Raw genomic sequence first — 27,295 nt, 5'->3', positions numbered from 1 at the left:
ACACGGTCAGGGAGAATTCACACTGGGCGGGATTCTCCACTCCCACGCCGAAGTGGCCGCGCCGTCGTGAACGCCGTCGAGGTTCACGACGGCTCGCAACGGCCCCGGTCATGACTGATTCAGGCCCTGACAATGGGCCAGGAACGGGGCCGCGTCATCTACACGTGCCAGGCCTTGTCGCCCGCGTAAAAGCGGCGCCGCATAACGGACGTCATCCTCGCATGTGCGGGTTGCCGTCCTCTCTGAATCCACCCCGCAAGAAGATGGGGGACGGATCTTGCGGGGCTGCGGAAGGAAGGAGGTCCTCCTTCAGAGAGGACGGCCCGACGCTCGGTGGGCACCGATCGCGGGCCACCCCACATTCCAGGTGAAGCCCGGTGCAGGATCCCCCCTCGCCCCCCCCCACAGGCCGCCCCCCAGCGTTCACGCACCGCCCACGACTGTAGCGACCAGGTGTGGACGGCGCCGGGTGGGAACCAGCCGTTTTGGCCTGGCCGCTCGGCCCATCCGGGCCTCAGAATATCGGGGGTGCCGGAGAATCACCATTTTGGGTGTCTCCGGCGATTCTCCGGCCTGCGAAACTCGACCCGGCCAATACCGCCGCTTGGGAGAATCGCGGGAGGGCGTCGGACCGGCATCCCCGGAAATTTTGGCGGCCCAGGCGATTCTCCCAACCGGCGTCGGAGTGGAGAATCGTGCCCACTGTGTCAGAGAGAACTCACACGGTCAGGGAGAATTCACACGGTCAGGGAGAATTCACACGGTCAGGGAGAATTCACACGGTCAGGGAGAACTCACAGTCAGGGAGAATTCACAGTCAGGGAGAATTCACACTGTGTCAGAGAGAATTCACACGGTCAGGGAGAATTCACACTGTGTCAGAGAGAATTCACACGGTCAGGGAGAATTCACACGGTCAGGGAGAATTCACACGGTCAGGGAGAATTCACACGGTCAGGGAGAATTCACACTGTGTCAGAGAGAATTCACACTCTCAGGGAGAATTCACACTGTGTCAGAGAGAATTCACATGGTCAGGGAGAATTAACACTGTGTCAGGGAGAATTCACACTGTGTCAGAGAGGATTCACACTGTCAGGGAGAATTCACACTGTCAGGGAGAATTCACACTGTATCAGGAAGAATTCACACGGTCAGGGAGAATTCACACGGTCAGGGAGAATTCACACGGTGTCAGAGAGAATTCACACGGGTCAGGGAGAATTCACACGGTGTCAGGGAGAATTCACACTCTCAGGGAGAATTCACACTCTCAGGGAGAATTCACACTGTGTCAGGGAGAATTCACACTGTGTCAGGGAGAATTCACACTGTGTCAGAGAGAATTCACACTGTGTCAGAGAGAATTCACACTCTCAGGGAGAATTCACACTGTGTCAGAGAGAATTCACACTCTCAGGGAGAATTCACACTGTGTCAGGGAGAATTCACACTGTGTCAGAGAGGATTCACACTGTCAGGGAGAATTCACACTGTCAGGGAGAATTCACACTGTATCAGGAAGAATTCACACCGTGTCAGAGAGAATTCACACGGTCAGGGAGAATTCACACTGTCAGGGAGAATTCACACTGTCAGGGAGAATTCACACTGTCAGGGAGAATTCACACTGTTTCCGAGAGAATTCACACTGTCAGGGAGAATTCACATTGTCAGGGACAATTCACACTGTGGTCAGGAAGAATTCATACTGTGTCAGAGAGAATTCACACTGTGTCAGACAGAATTCACACTGTGTCAGACAGAATTCACACTGTGTCAGACAGAATTCACACTGTGTCAGGGAGAATTCACACTGTGTCAGGGAGAATTCACACTGAGTCAGGGAGAATTCACACTGTCAGGAAGAATTCACACTGTCAGGAAGAATTCACACTGTCAGGGAGAATTCACACGGTCAGAAAGAATTCACACGGTCAGGGAGTATTCACACGGTCAGGGAGAATTCACACGGTCAGGGAGAATTCACACTCTCAGGGAGAATTCACACTGTGTCAGGGAGAATTCACACTGTGTCAGAGAGAATTCACACTGTGTCAGAGAGAATTCACACTGTGTCAGAGAGAATTCACACTGTGTCAGAGAGAATTCACACGGTCAGGGAGAATTCACATGGTATGGGAGAATTCACACGGTCAGGGAGAATTCACACGGTGTCGGAGAGAATTCACACTCTCAGGGAGAATTCACACTGTGTCAGGGAGAATTCACACTGTGTCAGAGAGAATTCACACGGTCAGGGAGAATTCACACTGTGTCAGGGAGAATTCACACTGTGTCAGGGAGAATTCACACGGTGTCAGGGAAAATTCACATGGTGTCAGGGAGAATTCACACGGTCAGGGAGAATTCACACTGTGTCAGGGAGAATTCACACGGTGTCAGGGAGAATTCACACGGTGTCAGGGAGAATTCACACGGTGTCAGGGAGAATTCACACGGTGTCAGGGAGAATTCACACGGTGACAGTTCTGCGATGAAGAAAGTGCTCACCTTTCCTCTGATTGATCAGTTGTAGTCTGTGCTCTCTCACTGAATCACTCAGGCTTTCCAGCATTCGCTCAATGCAGTTATCCAGAACTATCGAGCGTGACTGTGAACAGATCGGCTGCCGACATATCGGACATTCCTCTTTCCTCTTCCTCCACTCCAGAATACAATGACAGCAAAAACTGTGAGAACAGTTCAAAGTGACTGCCTGAGAGACAATAGAGAAAGATTCATCATGTCACAGTGGTTAGCACTGCCATCTCACAGAGCCAGGGACCCGGGTTAACACTGCTGTCTCACAGTGCCCGGGACCCGGGTTAACACTGCTGTCTCACAGTGCCCGGGACCCGGGTTAACACTGCTGTCTCACAGTGCCCGGGACCCGGGTTAACACTGCTGCTCACAGTGTCAGGGACCCGGGTTAACACTGCTGTCTCACAGTGCCAGGGACCCGGGTTAACACTGCTGTCTCACAGTACCAGGGACCCGGGTTAACACTGCTGCTCACAGTGTCAGGGACCCGGGTTAACACTGCTGTCTCACAGTGCCAGGGACACGGGTTAACACTGCTGTCTCACAGTACCAGGGACCCGGGTTAACACTGCTGCTCACAGTGTCAGGGACCCGGGTTAACACTGCTGTCTCACAGTGCCAGGGACACGGGTTAACACTGCTGTCTCACAGTGCCAGGGACACGGGTTAACACTGCTGTCTCACAATGCCAGGGACCCGGGTTAACACTGCTGCCTCACAGTGTCAGGGACCCGGGTTAACACTGCTCTCTCACAGTGCCCGGGACCCGGGTTAACACTGCTGTCTCACAGTGCCAGGGACACGGGTTAACACTGCTGTCTCACAGTGCCAGGGAGCCGGGTTAACACATGCTGTCTCACAGAGCCAGGGACCGGGTTAACACTGCTGTCTCACAGTCCAGGGACCCGGGTTAACACTGCTGTCTCACAGAGCCAGGGAGCCGGGTTAACACTGCTGTCTCACAGTGCCAGTGACCCGGGTTAACACTGCTGTCACACAGTGCCAGTGACCCGGGTTAACACTGCTGTCTCACAGAGCCAGGGACCCGGGTTAACACTGCTGTCTCACAGTGCCAGTGACCTGGGTTAACACTGCTGTCTCACAGTGCCAGGGACCTGGGTTAACACTGCTGTCTCACAGTGCCAGGGACCCGGGTTAACACTGCTGCCTCACAGAGCCAGGGACACGGGTTAACACTGCTGTCTCACAGTGCCAGGGACCCGGGTTAACACTGCTGTCTCACAGTGCCAGGGACCCGGGTTAACACTGCCATCTCACAGAGCCAGTGACCTGGGTTAACACTGCTGTCTCACAGTGCCAGGGACCTGGGTTAACACTGCTGTCTCACAGTGCCAGGGACCCGGGTTAACACTGCTGTCTCACAGTGCCAGGGACCCGGGTTAACACATGCTGTCTCACAGAGCCAGGGACCGGGTTAACACTGCTGTCTCACAGTGCCAGGGACCCGGGTTAACACTGCTGTCTCACAGTGCCAGGGACCTGGGTTAACACTGCTGTCTCACAGTGCCAGGGACCCGGGTTAACACTGCTGCCTCACAGTGCCAGGGACCTGGGTTAACACTGCTGTCTCACAGTGCCAGGGACCCGGGTTAACACTGCTGTCTCACAGTGCCAGGGACCTGGGTTAACACTGCTGTCTCACAGAGCCAGTGACCTGGGTTAACACTGCTGTCTCACAGTGCCAGGGACCTGGGTTAACACTGCTGTCTCACAGTGCCAGGGACCCAGGTTAACACTGCTGTCTCACAGTGCCAGGGACCCGGGTTAACACTGCTGTCTCACAGTGCCAGGGACCCGGGTTAACACTGCTGTCTCACAGTGCCAGGGACCCGGGTTAACACTGCTGTCTCACAGAGCCAGGGACCCGGGATAACACTGCTGTCTCACAGTGCCAGGGACCCGGGTTAACACTGCTGTCTCACAGAGCCAGGGAACCGGGTTAACACTGCTGTCTCACAGGGCCAGGGACCCGGGTTAACACTGCTGTCTCACAGTGCCAGGGACCCGGGTTAACACAGCTGTCTCACAGTGCCAGGGACCCGGGTTAACACATGCTGTCTCACAGTGCCAGTGACCAGGGTTAACACTGCTGTCTCACAGTGCCAGGGACCCGGGTTAACACTGCTCTCTCACAGTGCCCGGGACCCGGGTTAACACTGCTGTCTCACAGTGCCAGGGACACGGGTTAACACTGCTGTCTCACAATGCCAGGGACCCGGGTTAACACTGCTCTCTCACAGTGCCCGGGACCCGGGTTAACACTGCTGTCTCACAGTGCCAGGGACCCGGGTTAACACTGCTGTCTCACAATGCCAGGGACCCGGGTTAACACTGCCGCCTCACAGTGCCAGGGGCCCGGGTTAACACTTCTGTCTCACAGTGCCAGGGTCCCGGGTTCAATTCCAGCCTCGGGTGACTGTGCAGTGTCTGCCCCTTCTCCCCGTGTCTGCGTGGGTTTCCTCCGGGTGCTCCTCCCACAGTCCAAAGACGTGCAGGTTAGGTGGATTGGCCATGATGTCCGGGGTTAGGGGGACAGAGCGGGAGAGTAGGCCTTGGTCAGGTGGATTGAAGGGGGTGTCCAGCGATGAGATCTTTTAAAATTTAATAGCTAGGATGCCACTAGAGTAGCTCTACATAAGTTAGTTTATTAAGGATTGACATTAATTATAGAAAGTGTAGTGGGTAATCATTATTAACCATTAAAGCTGTATTTTGGGACATAGCAGTGATAAACTCTAGCTGCAAGCAGAGGCCACAATGCATGGGCAGCACGGTAGCATTGTGGATAGCACAATTGCTTCACAGCTCCTGGGTCCCAGGTTCGATTCCGGCTTGGGTCACTGTCTGTGCGGAGTCTGCACATCCTCCCCGTGTGTGCGTGGGTTTCCTCCGGGTGCTCCGGTTTCCTCCCACAGTCCAAAGATGTGCAGGTTAGGTGGATTGGCCATGATAAATTGCCCTTAGTGTCCAAATTGCCCTTAGTGTTGGGTGGGGTTACTGGGTTATGGGGATAGGGTGGAGGTGTTGACCTTGGGTAGGGTGCTCTTTGCAAGAGCCGGTGCAGACTCGATGGGCCGAATGGCCTCCTTCTGCACTGTAAATTCTATGAAATCTATGATGGGATTTAGTCTAGCTAACTTGCCCATGTTTTTGAGACACACGAGATGTGCGGTCAGCAGATTACATAGTGGACGTAAACAAGTTTTATCAGTGGGCCCAATATCCTGTGGAACAATCCATGGAGTGAAGAGAATGCCAGTTCTACCACCCTGTCCCGAATGAACAATGGGAGGGCAGGATGGTAGGATGGGGAAAACAACTTAAAATGGACATAGAACCGTGGGTAAACAACAGGTGACAGGAAGAGGCTCAATCTTGGATTGATCGCAATTTTATTGGATAGGTTTAAATATCAGGGCTTCAGGGATTGGATTGAGTTCAACTAGGGTGGGCTACTGATAGGCAGAGAGAGAGGGACAGAGAGAGGGACAGAGATAGACAGAGAGAGAGGGACAGAGAGAGAGGGACAGAGAGAGGGACAGAGATAGACAGAGAGAGAGGGACAGAGAGAGAGGGACAGAGAGAGAGGGACAGAGAGAGAGGGACAGAGATAGACAGAGAGAGAGGGACAGAGAGAGGGACAGAGATAGACAGAGAGAGAGGGACAGAGAGAGAGGGACAGAGAGAGAGGGACAGAGATAGAGGGACAGAGATAGAGGGGGACAGAAAGAGAGAGAGAGAGAGGGACAGAGAGAGAGAGAGAGAGAGAGGGACAGAGAGAGAGGGACAGAGATAGGGATAGACAGAGAGAGAGGGACAGAGAGAGAGAGAGGGACAGAGAGAGGGAGAGGGACAGAGAGAGGGAGAGGGACAGAGAGAGGGAGAGGGACAGAGAGAGGGAGAGGGATAGAGAGAGGGAGTGGGACAGAGAGAGGGACAGAGAGAGGGATAGACAGAGAGAGGGATAGACAGAGAGAGGGATAGACAGAGAGTGGGACAGAGAGAGGGACAGAGAGGGGGACAGAGAGAGGGACAGAGAGAGAGAGAGAGAGGGACAGAGAGGGGGACTGAAGGAGGGACAGAGAGAGAGGAACAGAGAGGGGGACAGCGAGGGGGACAGCGAGGGGGACAGCGAGGGGGACAGCGAGGGGGACAGCGAGGGGGACAGCGAGGGGGACAGCGAGGGGGACAGCGAGGGGGACAGCGAGGGGGACAGCGAGGGGGACAGAGAGGGGGACAGAGAGGGGGACAGAGAGGGGGACAGAGAGGGGGACAGAGAGGGGGACAGAGAGGGGGACAGAGAGGGGGACAGAGGGACAGAGAGAGGGGGACAGCGAGGGGGACAGCGAGGGGGACAGAGAGGGGGACAGAGAGGGGGACAGAGAGGGGGACAGAGAGGGGGACAGAGAGGGGGACAGAGAGGGGGACAGCGAGGGGGACAGCGAGGGGGACAGAGAGGGGGACAGAGAGGGGGACAGAGAGGGGGACAGAGAGGGGGACAGAGAGGGGGACAGAGAGGGGGACAGAGAGGGGGACAGAGAGGGGGACAGAGAGGGGGACAGAGAGGGGGACAGAGAGGGGGACAGAGAGGGGGACAGAGAGGGGGACAGAGAGGGGGGACATAGAGGGGGACAGAGAGGGGGACAGAGAGGGGGACAGAGAGGGGGACAGAGAGGGGGACAGAGAGGGAGAGGGACAGAGAGAGGGAGAGGGACAGAGAGAGGGAGAGGGACAGAGAGAGGGAGAGGGACAGAGAGAGGGAGAGGGACAGAGAGAGGGAGAGGGACAGAGAGAGGGACTGAGAGAGGGACAGAGAGAGGGACAGAGAGAGGGACAGAGAGAGGGACAGAGAGAGAGGGACAGAGAGAGAGGGACAGAGAGAGAGGGACAGAGAGAGAGACAGAGAGGGGGACAGAGAGGGGGACAGAGAGGGGGACAGAGAGGGGGACAGAGAGGGGGACAGAGAGGGGGACAGACAGAGAGGGAGAGGGACAGAGAGAGGGAGAGGGACAGAGAGAGGGAGAGGGACAGAGAGAGGGAGAGGGACAGAGAGAGGGAGAGGGACAGAGAGAAGGACAGAGAGAGGGATAGACAGAGAGAGGGACAGAGAGAGGGACAGAGAGAGGGACAGAGAGAGGGACAGAGAGAGGGACAGAGAGAGAGGGACAGAGAGAGGGACAGAGAGAGGGACAGAGAGAGGGACAGAGAGAGGGACAGAGAGAGGGACAGAGAGAGGGACAGAGAGAGGGACAGAGAGAAGGACAGAGAGAAGGACAGAGAGAGGGATAGACAGAGAGAGGGATAGACAGAGAGAGGGACAGAGAGAGGGGGACAGCGAGGGGGACAGCGAGGGAGACAGCGAGGGGGACAGCGAGGGGGACAGAGAGGGGGACAGAGAGGGGGACAGAGAGGGGGACAGAGAGGGGGACAGAGAGGGGGACAGAGAGGGGGACAGAGAGGGGGACAGCGAGGGGGACAGCGAGGGGGACAGCGAGGGGGACAGGGAGGGGGACAGGGAGGGGGACAGGGAGGGGGACAGAGAGGGGGACAGAGAGGGGGACAGAGAGGGGGACAGAGAGGGGGACAGAGAGGGGGACAGAGAGGGGGACAGAGAGGGGGACAGCGAGGGGGACAGCGAGGGGGACAGCGAGGGGGACAGCGAGGGGGACAGCGAGGGGGACAGCGAGGGGGACAGCGAGGGGGACAGCGAGGGGGACAGCGAGGGGGACAGCGAGGGGGACAGCGAGGGGGACAGCGAGGGGGACAGCGAGGGGGACAGCGAGGGGGACAGAGAGGGGGACAGCGAGGGGGACAGCGAGGGGGACAGCGAGGGGGACAGCGAGGGGGACAGCGAGGGGGACAGCGAGGGGGACAGCGAGGGGGACAGCGAGGGGGACAGCGAGGGGGACAGCGAGTGGGACAGCGAGGGGGACAGCGAGGGGGACAGCGAGGGGGACAGCGAGGGGGACAGCGAGGGGGACAGCGAGGGGGACAGCGAGGGGGACAGCGAGGGGGACAGCGAGGGGGACAGCGAGGGGGACAGAGAGGGGGACAGAGAGAGAGAGAGAGGGACAGAGAGGGGGACAGAGAGGGGGACAGCGAGGGGGACAGCTAGGGGGACAGCTAGGGGGACAGCGAGGGGGACAGCGAGGGAGACAGAGGGACAGCGAGGGGGACAGCGAGGGGGACAGCGAGGGGGACAGCGAGGGGGACAGCGAGGGGGACAGCGAGGGGACAGCGAGGGGGACAGCGAGGGGGACAGCGAGGGGGACAGCGAGGGGGACAGCGAGGGGGACAGCGAGGGGGACAGCGAGGGGGACAGCGAGGGGGACAGCGAGGGGGACAGGGAGGGGGACAGAGAGGGGGACTGAGAGAGGGGGACAGCGAGGGGGACAGCGAGGGGGACTGAGAGAGGGACAGAGAGAGGGACAGAGAGAGGGACAGAGAGAGAGAGAGAGGGACAGAGAGAGAGACAGAGAGGGGGACAGAGAGGGGGACAGAGAGGGGGACAGAAGGAGGGACAGAGAGGGGGACAGCGAGGGGGTCAGCGAGGGGGTCAGCGAGGGGGACAGCGAGGGGGACAGCGAGGGGGACAAGCGAGGGGGACAAGCGAGGGGGACAAGCGAGGGGGACAAGCGAGGGGGACAAGCGAGGGGGACAGCGAGGGGGGACAGAGAGGGGGGACAGAGAGGGGGGACAGAGAGGGGGGACAGAGAGGGGGACAGAGAGGGGGACAGAGAGGGGGACAGAGAGGGGGACAGAGAGGGGGACAGAGAGAGAGAGACAGACAGAGAGACAGACAGAGAGGGCCAGATAGAGGGCCAGATAGAGAGAGAGGGACAGATAGAGGGACAGAGAGAGAGAGACAGAGAGAGACAGAGAGAGGGACAGAGAGAGGGACAGAGAGAGAGACAGAGAGAGAGGGACAGAGAGAGGGACAGAGAGAGGGACAGAGAGAGGGACAGAGAGTGGGACAGAGAGTGGGACAGAGAGAGGGACAGAGAGAGAGGGACAGAGAGAGAGGGACAGAGAGAGAGGGACAGAGAGAGGGACAGAGAGAGGGACAGAGAGAGGGACAGAGAGAGGGACAGAGAGAGGGACAGAGAGAGAGGGACAGAGAGAGAGGGACAGAGAGAGAGGGACAGAGAGAGAGGGGGGGGACAGAGAGTGAGAGAGAGAGGGACAGAGAGAGAGAGTGGGACAGAGAGAGGGACAGAGAGAGGGATAGACAGATCGAGGGACAGAGAGAGAGGGACAGAGAGAGGGAGAGGGACAGGGAGAGGGACAGAGAGAGGGAGAGGGACAGAGAGAGGGACAGAGAGAGGGATAGACAGAGAGAGGGACAGAAGGAGGGACAGAAGGAGGGACAGAAGGAGAGACAGAAGGAGGGACAGAAGGAGAGACAGAAGGAGAGACAGAAGGAGAGACAGAAGGAAAGACAGAAGGAGAGACAGAAGGAAAGACAGAAGGAGAGACAGAAGGAGAGGAACAGAGAGAGGGACAGAGAGAGGGACAGAGAGAGGGACAGAGAGAGGGACGCACAGAGAGAGGGACGCACAGAGAGAGGGACAGACAGAGAGAGGGACAGACAGAGCGACAGAGAGGGGGACAGAGAGGGGGACAGCGAGGGGGACAGCGAGGGGGACAGCGAGGGGGACAGCGAGGGGGACAGCGAGGGGGACAGCGAGGGGGACAGCGAGGGGGACAGCGAGGGGGACAGCGAGGGGGGCAGCGAGGGGGACAGCGAGGGGGACAGAAGGAGGGACAGAGAGGGGGACAGCGAGGGGGACAGCGAGGGGAACAGCGAGGGGGACAGCGAGGGGGACAGCGAGGGGGACAGCGAGGGGGACAGCGAGGGGGACAGCGAGGGGGACAGCGAGGGGGACAGCGAGGGGGACAGCGAGGGGGACAGCGAGGGGGACAGCGAGGGGGACAGCGAGGGGGACAGCGAGGGGGACAGAGAGGGGGACAGAGAGGGGGACAGAGAGGGGGACAGAGAGGGGGACAGAGAGGGGGACAGAGAGGGGGACAGAGAGGGGGACAGAGAGGGGGACAGAGAGGGGGACAGCGAGGGGGACAGCGAGGGGGACAGAGAGGGGGACAGAGAGCCCTCTGTGCTCTGACTGTGAGATGTGGCAGGTCCGGGAGGCTTCCAGCGTCCTGGATGGCTTCATCTGCAGAAAGTGCACCCAACTGCAGCTCCTCACAGACCGCATGGTTCGGTTGGAGCAGCAATTGGATGCACTTAGGAGCATGCAGGTGGCGGAAAGCGTCATAGATCGCAGTTATGTAAGTGTGGTCACACCCAAGGTGCAGGCAGAGAAATGGGTGACCACCAGAAAGGGCAGGCAGTCAGTGCAGGAATCCCCTGTGGTTGTCCCCCTCTCGAACAGATATACCCCTTTGGATACTGTCGGGGGGGATAGCCTATCAGGGGAAAACAGCAGCAGCCAGAGCAGTGGCACCACGGCTGGCTCTGATGTTCAGAAGGGAGGGTCAAAGCGCAGAAGAGTAATAGTAATAGGGGACTCTATAGTCAGGGGAACAGATAGGCGCTTCTGTGGACGTGAAAGAGACTCCAGGATGGTATGTTGCCTCCCTGGTGCCAGGGTCCAGGATGTCTCCGAACGGGTAGAGGGAATCCTGAAGGGGGAGGGCAAACAGGTAGAGGTCGTTGTACATATTGGTACTAACGACATAGGCAGGAAGAGGCATGAGGTCCTGCAGCAGGAGTTCAGGGAGCTAGGCAGAAAGTTAAAAGACAGGACCTCGAGGGTTGTAATCTCGGGATTACTCCCTGTGCCACGTGCCAGTGAGGCTAGAAATAGGAAGATAGAGCAGACAAACACGTGGCTAAACAGCTGGTGTAGGAGGGAGGGTTTCGGTTATCTGGACCACTGGGAGCTCTTCCGGGGCAGGTGTGACCTGTATAAGATGGACGGGTTGCATCTAAACCGGAGAGGCATAAATATCCTGGCCGCGAGATTTGCTAGTGTCACACGGGAGGGTTTAAACTAGTATGGCAGGGGGGTGGGCACGGGAGCAATAGGTCAGAAGGTGAGAGCGTTGAGGGAGAACTAGGGAATATGGACAGTGTGGCTCTGAGGCAGAGCAGACGGGGAGAAGTTGCTGAACACAGCGGGTCTGGTGGCCTGAAGTGCATATGTTTTAATGCAAGGAGCATTACGGGTAAGGCAGATGAACTTAGAGCTTGGATTAGTACTTGGAACTATGATGTTGTTGCCATTACAGAGACCTGGTTGAGGGAAGGGCAGGATTGGCAGCTAAACGTTCCAGGATTTAGATGTTTCAGGCGGGATAGAGGGGGATGTAAAAGGGGAGGCGGAGTTGCGCTACTTGTTCAGGAGAGTATCACAGCTATACAGCGAGAGGACACCTCAGAGGGCAGTGCGGCTATATGGGTAGAGATCAGGAATAAGGAGGGTGCAGTCACAATGTTGGGGGTATACTACAGGCCTCCCAACAGCCAGCGGGAGATAGAGGAGCAGATAGGTAGACAGATTTTGGAAAAGAGTAAAAACAACAGGGTTGTGGTGATGGGAGACTTCAACTTCCCCAATATTGACTGGGACTCACTTAGTGCCAGGGGCTTAGACGGGGCAGAGTTTGTAAGGAGCATCCAGGAGGGCTTCTTAAAACAATATGTAAACAGTCCAACTAGGGAAGAGGCGGTACTGGACCTGGTATTGGGGAATGAGCCCGGCCAGGTGGTAGATGTTTCAGTAGGGGAGCATTTCGGTAACAGTGACCACAATTCAGTAAGTTTTAAAGTACTGGTGGACAAGGATAAGAGTGGTCCGAGGATGAATGTGCTAAATTGGGGGAAGGCTAATTATAACAATATTAGGCGGGAACTGAAGAGCATAGATTGGGGGCGGATGCTTGAGGGCAAATCAACATCTGACATGTGGGAGGCTTTCAAGTGTCAGTTGATAGGAATACAGGACAGGCATGTTCCTGTGAGGAAGAAAGACAAATACGGCAATTTTCGGGAACCTTGGATGACGAATGATATTGTAGGCCTCGTCAAAAAGAAAAAGGAGGCATTTGTCAGGGCTAAAAGGCTGGGAACAGACGAAGCCTGTGTGGCATATAAGGAAAGTAGGAAGGAACTTAAGCAGGGAGTCAGGAGGGCTAGAAGGGGTCATGAAAAGTCATTGGCAAATAGGGTTAAGGAAAATCCCAAGGCTTTTTACACTTACATAAAAAGCAAGAGGGTAGCCAGGGAAAGGGTTGGCCCACTGAAGGATAGGCAAGGGAATCTATGTGTGGAGCCAGAGGAAATGGGCGAGGTACTAAATGAATACTTTGCATCAGTATTCACCAAAGAGAAGGAATTGGTAGATGTTGAGTCTGGAGAAGGGGGTGTAGATAGCCTGGGTCACATTGTGATCCAAAAAGACGAGGTGTTGGGTGTCTTAAAAAATATTAAGGTAGATAAGTCCCCAGGGCCGGATGGGATCTACCCCAGAATACTGAAGGAGGCTGGAGAGGAAATTGCTGAGGCCTTGACAGAAATCTTTGGATCCTCGCTGTCTTCAGGGGATGTCCCGGAGGACTGGAGAATAGCCAATGTTGTTCCTCTGTTTAAGAAGGGTGGCAGGGATAATCCCGGGAACTACAGGCCGGTGAGCCTTACTTCAGTGGTAGGGAAATTACTGGAGAGAATTCTTCGAGACAGGATCTACTCCCATTTGGAAGCAAATGGACGTATTAGTGAGAGGCAGCACGGTTTTGTGAAGGGGAGGTCGTGTCTCACTAACTTGATCGAGTTTTTCGAGGAGGTCACTAAGATGATTGATGCAGGTAGGGCAGTAGATGTTGTCTATATGGACTTCAGTAAGGCCTTTGACAAGGTCCCTCATGGTAGACTAGTACAAAAGGTGAAGTCACACGGGATCAGGGGTGAACTGGCAAGGTGGATACAGAACTGGCTAGGCCATAGAAGGCAGAGGGTAGCAATGGAGGGATGCTTTTCTAATTGGAGGGCTGTGACCAGTGGTGTTCCACAGGGATCAGTGCTGGGACCTTTGCTCTTTGTAGTATATATAAATGATTTGGAGGAAAATGTAACTGGTCTGATTAGTAAGTTTGCAGACGACACAAAGGTTGGTGGAATTGCGGATAGCGATGAGGACTGTCTGAGGATACAGCAGGATTTAGATTGTCTGGAGACTTGGGCGGAGAGATGGCAGATGGAGTTTAACCTGGACAAATGTGAGGTAATGCATTTTGGAAGGGCTAATGCAGGTAGGGAATATACAGTGAATGGTAGAACCCTCAAGAGTATTGAAAGTCAAAGAGATCTAGGAGTACAGGTCCACAGATCACTGAAAGGGGCTACACAGGTGGAGAAGGTAGTCAAGAAGGCATACGGCATGCTTGCCTTCATTGGCCGGGGCATTGAGTATAAGAATTGGCAAGTCATGTTGCAGCTGTATAGAACCTTAGTTAGGCCACACTTGGAGTATAGTGTTCAATTCTGGTCGCCACACTACCAGAAGGATGTGGAGGCTTTAGAGAGGGTGCAGAAGAGATTTACCAGAATGTTGCCTGGTATGGAGGGCATAAGCTATGAGGAGCGATTGAATAAACTCGGTTTGTTCTCACTGGAACGAAGGAGGTTGAGGGGCGACCTGATAGAGGTATACAAAATTATGAGGGGCATAGACAGAGTGGATAGTCAGAGGCTTTTCCCCAGGGTAGAGGGGTCAATTACTAGGGGGCATAGGTTTAAGGTGAGAGGGGCAAAGTTTAGAGTAGATGTACGAGGCAAGTTTTTTACGCAGAGGGTAGTGGGTGCCTGGAACTCACTACCGGAGGAGGTAGTGGAGGCAGGGACGATAGGGACATTTAAGGGGCATCTTGACAAATATATGAATAGGATGGGAATAGAAGGATACGGACCCAGGAAGTGTAGAAGATTGTAGTTTAGTCGGGCAGTATGGTCGGCACGGGCTTGGAGGGCCGAAGGGCCTGTTCCTGTGCTGTACATTTCTTTGTTCTTTGTTTGTTTTGTTGAGAGGGGGACAGAGAGGGGGACAGAGAGGGGGACAGAAGGAGGGACAGAGAGGGGGACAGCGAGGGGGACAGCGAGGGGGACAGCGAGGGGGACAGCGAGGGGGACAGCGAGGGGGACAGCGAGGGGGACAGCGAGGGGGACAGCGAGGGGGACAGCTAGGGGGACAGCGAGGGGGACAGCGAGGGGGACAGAGAGGGGGACAGAGAGGGGGACAGAGAGGGGGACAGAGAGGGGGACAGAGAGGGGGACAGAGAGGGGGACAGAGAGGGGGACAGAGAGAGAGAGACAGAGAGAGAGAGACAGACAGAGAGGGCCAGATAGAGGGACAGATAGAGGGACAGAGAGAGAGAGAGAGAGGGACAGAGAGAGGGACAGAGAGAGTGACAGAGAGAGTGACAGAGAGAGTGACAGAGAGAGAGGGACAGAGAGAGAGGGACAGAGAGAGGGACAGAGAGAGGGACAGAGAGAGGGACAGAGAGAGAGGGACAGAGAGAGTGACAGAGAGAGAGGGACAGAGAGAGAGGGACAGAGAGAGAGGGACAGAGAGAGAAGGACAGAGAGAGAGGGACAGAGAGAGAGGGACAGAGAGAGAGGGACAGAGAGAGGGACAGAGAGAGGGACAGAGAGAGGGACAGAGAGAGGGACAGAGAGAGGGACAGAGAGAGGGACAGAGAGAGAGGGGGGGGACAGAGAGTGAGAGAGAGAGGGACAGAGAGAGAGAGAGGGACAGAGAGAGAGGGACAGAGAGAGGGATAGACAGATCGAGGGACAGAGAGAGAGGGACAGAGAGAGGGAGAGGGACAGGGAGAGGGACAGAGAGAGGGAGAGGGACAGGGAGAGGGACAGAGAGAGGGAGAGGGACAGAGAGAGGGACAGAGAGAGGGATAGACAGAAGGAGAGACAGAAGGAGGGACAGAAGGAGGGACAGAAGGAGAGACAGAAGGAGAGACAGAAGGAGAGACAGAAGGAGAGGAACAGAGAGAGGGACAGAGAAAGGGACAGAGAAAGGGACGCGCAGAGAGGGGGACGCGCAGAGAGGGGGACGCGCAGAGAGGGGGACGCGCAGAGAGGGGGACGCGCAGAGAGGGGGACGCGCAGAGAGGGGGACGCGCAGAGAGGGGGACGCGCAGAGAGGGGGACGCGCAGAGCGGGGGACGCGCAGAGCGGGGGACGCGCAGAGCGGGGGACGCGCAGAGCGGGGGACGCGCAGAGCGGGGGACGCGCAGAGCGGGGGACGCGCAGAGCGGGGGACGCGCAGAGCGGGGGACGCGCAGAGCGGGGGACGCGCAGAGCGGGGGACGCGCAGAGCGGGGGACGCGCAGAGCGGGGGGACGCGCAGAGCGGGGGGACGCGCAGAGCGGGGGACGCGCAGAGCGGGGGACGCGCAGAGCGGGGGACGCGCAGAGCGGGGGACGCGCAGAGCGGGGGACGCGCAGAGCGGGGGACGCGCAGAGCGGGGGACGCGCAGAGCGGGGGACGCGCAGAGCGGGGGACGCGCAGAGCGGGGGACGCGCAGAGCGGGGGACGCGCAGAGCGGGGGACGCGCAGAGCGGGGGACGCGCAGAGCGGGGGACGCGCAGAGCGGGGGACAGGCAGAGCGGGGGACAGGCAGAGCGGGGGACAGGCAGAGCGGGGGACAGGCAGAGCGGGGGACAGGCAGAGCGGGGGACAGGCAGAGCGGGGGACAGGCAGAGCGGGGGACAGGCAGAGCGGGGGACAGACAGAGCGGGGGACAGACAGAGCGGGGGACAGACAGAGCGGGGGACAGACAGAGCGGGGGACAGACAGAGCGGGGGACAGACAGAGCGGGGGACAGAGAGAGAGAGAGAGAGAGAGGGACAGACAGAGCGGGGGACAGAGAGAGAGAGAGAGAGGGACAGACAGAGCGGGGGACAGAGAGAGAGAGAGAGAGGGACAGAGAGAGAGAGGGACAGAGAGAGAGAGGGACAGAGAGAGAGAGGGACAGAGAGAGAGAGGGACAGAGAGAGAGAGGGACAGAGAGAGAGAGGGACAGAGAGAGAGAGGGACAGAGAGTGAGAGAGGGACAGACATGGAGGGACGGAGAGAGAGACAGGGACAGAGAGTGGGACAGAGAGGGGGACAGAGAGAGGGACAGAGAGAGGGACAGAGAGAGGGACAGGGAGAGGGACAGAGAGAGGGACAGAGAGAGGGACAGAGAGAGGGACAGAGAGAGGGACAGAGAGAGGGACAGAGAGGGACAGAGAGGGACAGATAGAGAGGGCCAGACAGTGAGAGGGCCAGAGAGAGAGAGGGACAGACAGAGAGAGGGACAGACAGAGAGGGGGACAGAGCGGGGGACAGAGAGGGGGACAGAGAGGGGGACAGAGAGGGGGACAGAGAGGGGGACAGAGAGGGGGACAGAGAGAGAGGGACAGAGAGAGAGGGACAGAGAGAGGGACAGAGAGAGGGACAGAGAGAGGGACAGAGAGAGGGACAGAGAGGGAGAGGGACAGAGAGAGAGAGGGAATGAGAGAGAGAGGGACAGAGAGAGAGAGGGACAGAGAGAGAGAGGGGGACAGAGAGAGAGGGACAGAGAGAGAGGGACAGAGATAGAGGGACAGAGATAGAGGGACAGAGAGAGGGTCAGAGAGAGGGAGGGACAGAGAGAGGGACAGACAGAGAGAGGGACAGACAGAGAGAGGGACAGACAGAGAGAGGGACAGACAGAGAGAGGGACAGACAGAGAGAGGGACAGACAGAGAGAGGGACAGACAGAGAGAGGGACAGACAGAGAGAGGGACAGAGAGAGAGGGACAGAGAGAGAGGGACAGAGAGAGAGGGACAGACAGAGAGAGGGACAGACAGAGAGAGGGACAGAGAGAGAGGGATAGAGAGAGGGACAGACATGGAGGGACGGAGAGAGAGAGACAGAGAGAGAGTGGGACAGAGAGAGGGACGGAGAGAGGGACAGAGAGAGATACCGGGACTGGGAGAGAAAGTGCTGCTGCCGGCGTGGGAACTGGCATTTTACACCCGTAAAACTGGGCAGAAGCCTGAGTGATGCTGCGCCTGGTGGGAGGCTCGCACCCTCGCAGCTCGAGATCTAGCTGCGGATACGGCCGGAGAATTGCCGGGTACGGGGCCGTGCGTGAGCAGGCTGGTGTCCTGCAGCGGCCGCACTGTAAAACGTGACTCCGGCCTGCCAGGTAGTGCCCCCCTGTAGACCCCGACCGCAACCCAGCAGTGCCCACAGTCCCCGCCAATGTCCCCACTGCCCGCTGAACGGCTCCCACCCCACTGTGGCGGCGCTGGACGTGTCCCGCACCATACTCGGTTGGAGAGGACGCAGCCCCCGCTTTCTGTGCCAACGGGGATTCTCCGGCTGATCGGCGTCGGAGAATAACACCCAGTCTGAGAGAGAGATAGAGAGAGAGAGAGAGAGAGAGGCAGCCCGAGAGAGAGATTCAGGGTGAGTCAGAGAGAGAGAGAGAGAGACAGCCCGAGAGAGATTCAGGGTGTGTTAGAGAGAGAGAGGCAGCCCGAGAGAGATTCAGGGTGTGTCAGAGAGAGAGAGACAGCCGGAGAGAGAGATTCAGGGTGTGTCAGAGAGAGAGAGAGAGAGACAGCCCGAGAGAGAGATTCAGGGTGAGTCAGAGAGAGAGAGAGACAGCCCGAGAGAGAGATTCAGGGTGTGTCAGAGAGAGAGAGACAGCCGGAGAGAGAGATTCAGGGTGTGTCAGAGAGAGAGAGAGAGAGGCAGCCCGAGAGAGAGATTCAGGGTGAGTCAGAGAGAGAGAGAGACAGCCCGAGAGAGATTCAGGGTGTGTCAGAGAGAGAGAGACAGCCGGAGAGAGAGATTCAGGGTGTGTCAGAGAGAGAGAGAGAGAGGCAGCCCGAGAGAGAGATTCAGGGTGAGTCAGAGAGAGAGGCAGCCCGTGAGAGAGATTCAGGGTGAGTCAGAGACTGGGACGGCCCGAGAGAGAGATTCAGGGTGAGTCAGAGAGAGAGAGAGAGAGACAGCCCGAGAGAGATTCAGGGTGTGTCAGAGAGAGAGAGACAGCCCGAGAGAGAGATTCAGGGTGTGTCAGAGAGAGAGAGAGAGACAGCCCGAGAGAGATTCAGGGTGTGTCAGAGAGAGAGAGACAGCCCGAGAGAGAGATTCAGGGTGTGTCAGAGAGAGACACAGCCGGAGAGAGAGATTCAGGGTGTGTCAGAGAGAGAGAGACAGCCGGAGAGAGAGATTCAGGGTGTGTCAGAGAGAGAGAGAGAGGCAGCCCGAGAGAGATTCAGGGTGTGTCAGAGAGAGAGAGGCAGCCCGAGAGAGATTCAGGGTGTGTCAGAGAGAGAGAGAGAGGCAGCCCGAGAGAGATTCAGGGTGCGTCAGAGAGAGACACAGCCCGAGAGAGAGATTCAGGGTGTGTCAGAGAGAGACACAGCCCGAGAGAGAGATTCAGGGTGTGTCAGAGAGAGAGAGGCAGCCCGAGAGAGATTCAGGGTGCGTCAGAGAGAGAGACAGCCCGAGAGAGAGATTCAGGGTGTGTCAGAGAGAGAGGCAGCCCGAGAGAGAGATTCAGGGTGAGTCAGAGACTGGGACGGCCCGAGAGAGAGATTCAGGGTGAGTCAGAGAGAGAGAGAGACAGTCAGAGAGAGAGATTCAGGGTGTGTCAGAGAGAGAGAGACAGCCCGAGAGAGAGATTCAGGGGGAGTCAGAGAGAGAGAGAGACAGTCCGAGAGAGAGATTCAGGGTGAGTCAGAGACTGGGACGGCCCGAGGGAGAGATTCAGGGTGAGTCAGAGAGAGAGAGAGACAGTCCGAGAGAGAGATTCAGGGTGTGTCAGAGAGAGAGAGACAGCCCGAGAGAGAGATTCAGGGTGAGTCAGAGAGAGAGAGAGAGACAGTCCGAGAGAGAGATTCAGGGTGTGTCAGAGAGAGAGAGACAGCCCGAGAGAGAGATTCAGGGGGAGTCAGAGAGAGAGACAGCCCGAGAGAGAGATTCAGGGTGTGTCAGAGAGAGAGGCAGCCCGAGAGAGATTCAGGGTGTGTCAGAGAGAGAGGCAGCCCGAGAGAGAGATTCAGGGTGAGTCAGAGACTGGGACGGCCCGAGAGAGAGATTCAGGGTGAGTCAGAGAGAGAGAGAGAGACAGTCCGAGAGAGAGATTCAGGGTGTGTCAGAGAGAGAGAGACAGCCCGAGAGAGAGATTCAGGGTGTGTCAGAGAGAGAGAGAGAGCCCGAGAGAGAGATTCAGGGTTAGTCAGAGAGAGAGAGAGACAGCCCGAGAGAGATTCAGGGTGTGTCAGAGAGAGAGAGACAGCCCGAGAGAGAGATTCAGGGGGTGTCAGAGAGAGAGAGAGACAGCTCGAGAGAGAGAGATTCAGGGTGTCAGAGAGAGAGAGAGAGAGACGGCCCGAGAGAGAGATTCAGGGTGTGTCAGAGAGAGAGAGAGAGAGAGAGACAGCCCGAGAGAGAGATTCAGGGTGAGTCAGAGAGAGAGACGGCCCGAGAGAGATTCTGGGTGCGTCAGAGAGAGGGACGGCTAGAGAGAGAGATTCAGGGTGTGTCAGAGAGAGAGACAGCCCGAGAGAGAGATTCAGGGTGAGTCAGAGAGAGAGACGGCCCGAGAGAGATTCTGGGTGCGTCAGAGAGAGGGACGGCTAGAGAGAGAGATTCAGGGTGTGTCAGAGAGAGAGAGAGAGAGAGACAGCCGGAGAGAGAGATTCAGGGGGTGTCAGAGAGAGAGACGGAGACAGTCATAGAAACAGAAAATCAGAGGAGGCCATTGGTCCATTGATCATGGCTGATCTTTGAACTCAATAGCCGAATCCCACTTTCCCTCAATGCCCAGCGCAGCTCTCCCTCAGTACTGACCCTCTGACAGTGCAGCACTCCCTCAGTACTGACCCTCTGACAGTGCAGCGCTCCCTCACTATTGACCCTCTGACAGTGCGGCACTCCCTCAGTACTGACCCTCTGACAGTGCAGCACTCCCTCAGTACTGACCTTCTGACAGTGCAGCACTCCCTCAGTACTGACCCTCTGACAGTGCAGCACTCCCTCAGTACTGACCCTCTGACAGTACGGCACTCTCTCAGTACTGACCCTGGCAGTGCAGCACTCCCTCAGTACTGACCCTCTGACAGTGCAGCGCTCCCTCAGTACTGACCCTCTGACAGTGCAGCACTCCCTCAGTACTGACCCTCTGACAGTGCAGCACTCCCTCAGTACTGACCCTCTGACAGTGCAGCACTCCCTCAGTACTGAATCTCTGATAGTGCAGCACTCCCTCAGTTCTGACCCTCTGACAGTGCAGCACTCCCTCATTACTGACCCTCTGACAGTGCAGCACTCCCTCAGTACTGACCCTCTGACAGTGTGGCACTCCCTCAGTACTGACCCTGACAGAGCAGCACTCCCTCAGTACTTACCCTCTGACAGTGCAGCGCTCCCTCAGTACTGACCCTCTGACAGTGCGGCACTCCCTCAGTACTGACCCTCTGATAGTGCAGCACTCCCTCAGTACTGACCCTCTGACAATGCAGCACTCCCTCAGTACTGACCCTCTGACAGTGCAGCACTCCCTCATTACTGACCCTCTGACAGTGCAGCACTCCCTCAGTACTGACCCTCTGACAGTGTGGCACTCCCTCAGTACTGACCCTGACAGAGCAGCACTCCCTCAGTACTTACCCTCTGACAGTGCAGCGCTCCCTCAGTACTGACCCTCTGACAGTGCGGCACTCCCTCAGTACTGACCCTCTGATAGTGCAGCACTCCCTCAGTGCTGACCCTCTGACAGTGCGGCACTCCCTCAGTACTGAATCTCTGATAGTGCAGCTCTCCCTCAGTACTGACCCTCTGACAGTGCAGCACTCCCTCAGTACTGACCATCTGACAGTGCGGCACTCCCTCAGTACTGACCCTCTGACAGTGCGGCACTCCCTCAGTACTGACCCTCTGACAGTGCGGCACCCCCTCAGTACTGACCCTCTGACAGTGCGGCGCTCCCTCAGTACTGACCCTCTGACAATGCGGCACTCCCTCAGTACTGACCCTAGACAGTGCAGCTCTCCCTCAGTACTGACCCTCTGACAGTGCAGCACTCCCTCAGTACTGACCCTCTGACAGTGCAGCACTCCCTCAGTACTGACCCTGACAGTGCAGCACTCCCTCAGTACTGACCCTCTGATAGTGCGGCACTCCCTCAGCACTGACCCTCTAACAGTGCGGCACTCCCTCAGTTCTGACCCTCTGACAGTGCAGCACTCCCTCAGTACTGACCCTGACAGAGCAGCACTCCCTCAGTACTTACCCTCTGACAGTGCAGCGCTCCCTTAGTACTGACCCTCTGACAGTGCGGCACTCCCTCAGTACTGACCCTCTGATAGTGCAGCACTCCCTCAGTACTGACCCTCTGACAGTGCAGCACTCCCTCAGTACTGACCCTCTGACAGTGCAGCACTCCCTCAGTACTGACCCTCAGTACTGATCCTCTGACAGTGCGGCACTCCCTCAGTACTGGCTCTCGGACAGTGCAGCCCTCCCTCAGTACTGCACTCCCTCAGTACTGACCCTCTGACAGTGCAGCACTCCCTCAGTACTGACCCTCTGACAGTGCGGCACTCCCTCAGTACTGACCCTCTGATAGTCCAGCACTCCCTCAGTACTGACCCTCTGACAGTGTGGCACTCCCTCAGTACTGACCCTGACAGAGCAGCGCTCCCTCAGTACTGACCCTCTGACAGTGCGGCACTCCCTCAGTGCTGACCCTCTGACAGTGCGGCACTCCCTCAGTACTGAATCTCTGATAGTGCAGCTCTCCCTCAGTACTGACCCTCTGACAGTGCAGCACTCCCTCAGTACTGACCATCTGACAGTGCAGCACTCCCTCAGTACTGACCCTCTGACAGTGCTGCACTCCCTCAGTACTGACCCTCTGACAGTGCGGCACTCCCTCAGCACTGACCCTCTGACAGTGCGGCACTCCCTCAGCACTGACCCTCTGACAGTGCGGCACTCCCTCAGTACTGACCCTCTGACAGTGCAGCACTCCCTCAGTACTGACCCTCTGACAGTGCGGCACACCCTCAGTACTGACCCTCAAATTTTTGGAAATATGACATTTTGTTCCCTCATCTAAATCATTAATATATATTGCGAATAGCTGGGGTCCCAGCACCGATCCCTGTGGTACCCCACTGGTTACTGCCTGCCAATTTGAAAAGGACCCATTAATCCCTACCCTTTGTTTTCTCTCTGCCAACCAGTTTTCTATCCACCTCAATACACTTCCCCCAATCCCACGCGCTTTAATTTTACACGCCAGTCTTTCATGTGGGACTTTGTCAAAAACCTCCTGAAAGTCCAAATATACCACCTCCACTGGCTCCCCCGTGTCACCTCTACTCGTTACATCCTCGAACAATTCCAATAGATTTGTCAAGCATGATTTTCCCTTCATAAATCCATGCTGACTCTGTCCGATCCTGCCACTGCTTTCTAAATGTTCCGCTATAAAATCTTTGGTAATGGATTCTAGAATTTTCCCCACTACTGACGTCAGGCTGACTGGTCTATAATTCCCTGCTTTTTCTCCACCTCCCTTTTTAAAAAAAATAAATTTAGAGTACCCAATTCATTTTTCCCAATTAAGGGGCAATTCAGCATGGCCAATCCACCTCCCCTGCACAGCTTTGGGTTGTGGGGGTGAGACCCACGCAGACACGGGGAGAATGTGCAAACTCCACACGGACAGTGACCCAGAGCCGGGATCGAACCCGGGTCCTCGGCGCCGTGAGGCAGCAGTGCTAACCACTGTGCTGCCAGAGCACCCTTTTTAAAGATTGGAGTGACATTAGTCACCCTCCAATCTGTACGCAATCGACAGAATTCTGGAAGGTGACCATCAATGCATCCACTATTTCTAAAGCCACTTTCTTCAGCACTCTGGGAGGTAGATTCTCAGGCCCTGGGGATATCTCGGCCTTCAATCCCATCACTTTCCCCAACACCATGTCTCCACCAATATTGACCAGTTCCTCCCTCTCTCCAAACCCTGCGTTCCCCGACATATCTGGTATCTGATTTGTGTCCTCATTGTGAAGGCAGAACCAAAGTCTGTGTTTACTTCATAGAATCATAGAATTTACAGTGCAGAAGGAGGCCATTCGGCCCATCGAGTCTGCACCGGCTCTTGGAAAGGACACCCTGCTCAAGCCCACGTCTCCGTCCCAACAAAACTTTTTTGGACACCAAAGGCAATTTAGGATACTAGGAAGAGGATAAATCAACCATGGTTAATTAAACTCAGAGAAAAACAGACATGTGGTAAATATTGGTGCGAAGTCCAAGAATTGAGAATTTTTATTTTAAAAAGAATACAAGCGGACCAAAGGAATAAAGAGAAAGATAAAAGGTGAGGAACAGCAAGTCACATCAAACCACACAAGAGAAGCGTTTTATGTGAAGCGGAAGTGAATATAGAATGCGAGGGGGTCAGTGGAACGGTAATTCAGAAGGTGTAGGCTGCACTCTACCTCAACAAAGTACTCCGAGCAGATGATACATTGCAGTTCATTCTCCAGCACATCAGCAAACTGTGTGGCTGTTTCAGCTTTCTGCACGGTGATCTGTTCAGAGAGAGGGTGAGAACATTTCAGCAAAGTCATTAACAGCCGGTTACCGGCCAATCCACACGTCTGTCAGTGACTGACCAATCCACACGTCTGTCAGTGAGTGACCAATCCACACGTCTGTCAGTGACTGACCAATCCACACGTCTGTCAGTGAGTGACCAATCCACACGTCTGTCAGTGACTGACCAATCCACACGTCTGTCAGTCACTGACCAATCCACACGTCTGTCAGTGACTGACCAATCCACACGTCTGTCAGTGACTGACCAATCCACACGTCTGTCAGTCACTGACCAATCCACACGTCTGTCAGTCACTGACCAATCCACACGTCTGTCAGTGAGTGACCAATCCACACGTCTGTCAGTCACTGACCAATCCACACGTCTGTCAGTCACTGACCAATCCACACGTCTGTCAGTGACTGACCAATCCACACGTCTGTCAGTGAGTGACCAATCCACACGTCTGTCAGTCACTGACCAATCCACACGTCTGTCAGTCACTGACCAATCCACACGTCTGTCAGTGAGTGACCAATCCACACGTCTGTCAGTCACTGACCAATCCACACGTCTGTCAGTGAGTGACCAATCCACACGTCTGTCAGTCACTGACCAATCCACACGTCTGTCAGTCACTGACCAATCCACACGTCTGTCAGTCACTGACCAATCCACACGTCTGTCAGTGAGTGACCAATCCACACGTCTGTCAGTCACTGACCAATCCACACGTCTGGCAGTCACTGACCAATCCACACGTCTGTCAGTGAGTGACCAATCCACACGTCTGTCAGTGAGTGACCAATCCACACGTCTGTCAGTGAGTGACCAATCCACACGTCTGTCAGTCACTGACCAATCCACACGTCTGTCAGTCACTGACCAATCCACACGTCTGTCAGTGAGTGACCAATCCACACGTCTGTCAGTCACTGACCAATCCACACGTCTGTCAGTGAGTGACCAATCCACACGTCTGTCAGTGAGTGACCAATCCACACGTCTGTCAGTCACTGACCAATCCACACGTCTGTCAGTGAGTGACCAATCCACACGTCTGTCAGTCACTGACCAATCCACACGTCTGTCAGTCACTGACCAATCCACACGTCTGTCAGTGACTGACCAGTCCACATGTCCAACTGCCGCTCCCCCCCCCCACCGAACCACCCCCCCCCAATCCGAGCCGCTCCTCCCCCCAACCGAGCCGCTCCCCCCCCCAAACCGAGCCGCCCCCCCCCTAAACCGAGCCGCTCCCCCCACCCCCCCAAACCGAGCCGCTCCCCCCCCGCCGCTCACCTTGCTCTCCTCCAGTTCTCTGTCTTTGGTTCGAATCATGTCCGCCACCTCCTTCCTTTGTCGTCTCAGGGCAGCTTTCAGCTTCTGGAGCTATAACGAAGAATAACATCGAATGAGAGGGAGACCAAGCAGAGACACACAGTCAGAGAGAGAGAGGGAGAGGGAGAGAGTGAGAGAGGCAGAGGGAGAGAGAGGGAGAGGGAAAGAGTGAGAGTGAGGGAGAGGGAAAGAGTGAGAGTGAGGGAGAGGGAGAGGGAGAGAGTGAGAGAGACCGAGAGAGAGAGAGGGAGAGGGAGAGGGATAGTGAGGGAGGCAGAGGGAGAGAGGAACAGTGAGAGCCATTGGATTTCGGAGGGAACCGGAAGTTCGACATCTGGCAAGTTTCCCCCCCCCCCCAACCAATAAATTCTGGTGGAGAGGAAACCCGAGACACTACACGTGTAGTGTCTCCCACCCACCCTCCTCCTCTAACCTAATAATAAGACCCATTGGTGTAAGGTAAGTGCCATATTATATTATTATATTATTAGCATTGTGCAGGTCAAGGATTGGAGGTGGAGGAGCAGTCTCTGTCAGCGAGAGAACCTGAGAACATCTCAGAAGGTAAGCAAGTGATTTTTACTTTTATACCTTTTTTCAAATTGTGTGTGTCGGGGGGAAACTGAAGTGACATCACAGAAAAGCTGTGACCTGAGTGGCTGGTTGGGATTCTAACCTAAATTTTTTGAGTATTTGGGAACTAATTAAACATATAATAACTTAATTATAATTTAGAGGATATCTAAGCCAGAGATCGGAGAATATTATAGTTAGCTATCGCATTTCTATTAGAAATCTAGTGCTAGGAAACAGATAGTTGACAGTAACTTTGTAATTTTTTAAAAAAAAAAGTATTTAAAAAAAAAAGACTAATTTTAATTAATTGACGCAATGTCAGTTAGAGGGGTGCTGTGCTCTGACTGTGAGATGTGGCAGGTCCGGGAGGCTTCCAGCGTCCCGGATGGCTTCATCTGCAGAAAGTGCACCCAACTGCAGCTCCTCACAGACCGCATGGTTCGGTTGGAGCAGCAATTGGATGCACTTAGGAGCATGCAGGTGGCGGAAAGCGTCATAGATCGCAGTTATGTAAATGTGGTCACACCCAAGGTGCAGGCAGAGAAATGGGTGACCACCAGAAAGGGCAGGCAGTCAGTGCAGGAATCCCCTGTGGTTGTCCCCCTCTCGAACAGATATACCCCTTTGGATACTGTCGGGGGGGGGGGGAATAGCCTATCAGGGGAAAACAGCAGCAGCCAGAGCAGTGGCACCACGGCTGGCTCTGATGTTCAGAAGGGAGGGTCAAAGCGCAGAAGAGTAATAGTTATAGGGGACTCTATAGTCAGGGGCACAGATAGGCGCTTCTGTGGACGTGAAAGAGACTCCAGGATGGTATGTTGCCTCCCTGGTGCCAGGGTCCAGGATGTCTCCGAACGGGTAGAGGGAATCCTGAAGGGGGAGGGCAAACAGGCAGAGGTCGTTGTACATATTGGTACTAACGACATAGGCAGGAAGGGGCATGAGGTCCTGCAGCAGGAGTTCAGGGAGCTAGGCAGAAAGTTAAAAGACAGGACCTCGAGGGTTGTAATCTCGGGATTACTCCCTGTGCCACGTGCCAGTGAGGCTAGAAATAGGAAGATAGAGCAGACAAACACGTGGCTAAACAGCTGGTGTAGGAGGGAGGGTTTCTGTTATCTGGACCACTGGGAGCTCTTCCGGGGCAGGTGTGACCTGTATAAGATGGACGGGTTGCATC

At 56.1% G+C, this 27,295-nt stretch overlaps 2 protein-coding genes across 2 annotated transcripts in view; one reads left to right on the top strand and one right to left on the bottom strand.

Moving 5' to 3' along the window:
• rnf8 (ring finger protein 8, E3 ubiquitin protein ligase) overlaps positions 1-27,295 on the bottom strand; it is a 149,896-nt gene that overhangs the window by 16,089 nt on the left and 106,512 nt on the right. The window contains exons 6-8 of the mRNA XM_072500599.1: positions 25,504-25,593; positions 24,101-24,193; positions 2,515-2,719 (exon numbers count right to left, since the gene is read on the bottom strand). Of these exons, the coding sequence (XP_072356700.1) occupies positions 2,515-2,719; positions 24,101-24,193; positions 25,504-25,593 (388 nt within the window). The remainder of the gene's footprint in view (positions 1-2,514; positions 2,720-24,100; positions 24,194-25,503; positions 25,594-27,295) is intronic.
• LOC140411265 (uncharacterized) lies at positions 7,277-24,041 on the top strand (the record flags this gene model as incomplete). Its single annotated transcript, XM_072500388.1, is given in 4 exon segments — positions 7,277-7,480; positions 7,483-7,637; positions 8,021-8,535; positions 23,941-24,041. Coding segments are annotated over 4 exon segments (975 nt in total), but the record flags the coding sequence as incomplete, so codon positions are not given.

The sequence above is a fragment of the Scyliorhinus torazame genome, chromosome 4 (genome assembly GCF_047496885.1).
Source record: "Scyliorhinus torazame isolate Kashiwa2021f chromosome 4, sScyTor2.1, whole genome shotgun sequence".
Classification (NCBI taxonomy): Eukaryota; Metazoa; Chordata; class Chondrichthyes; order Carcharhiniformes; family Scyliorhinidae; genus Scyliorhinus; species Scyliorhinus torazame.
The sequence above is the reverse complement of the archived record's forward strand: the minus strand, read 5'-3'. Positions and strand labels throughout refer to the sequence as shown.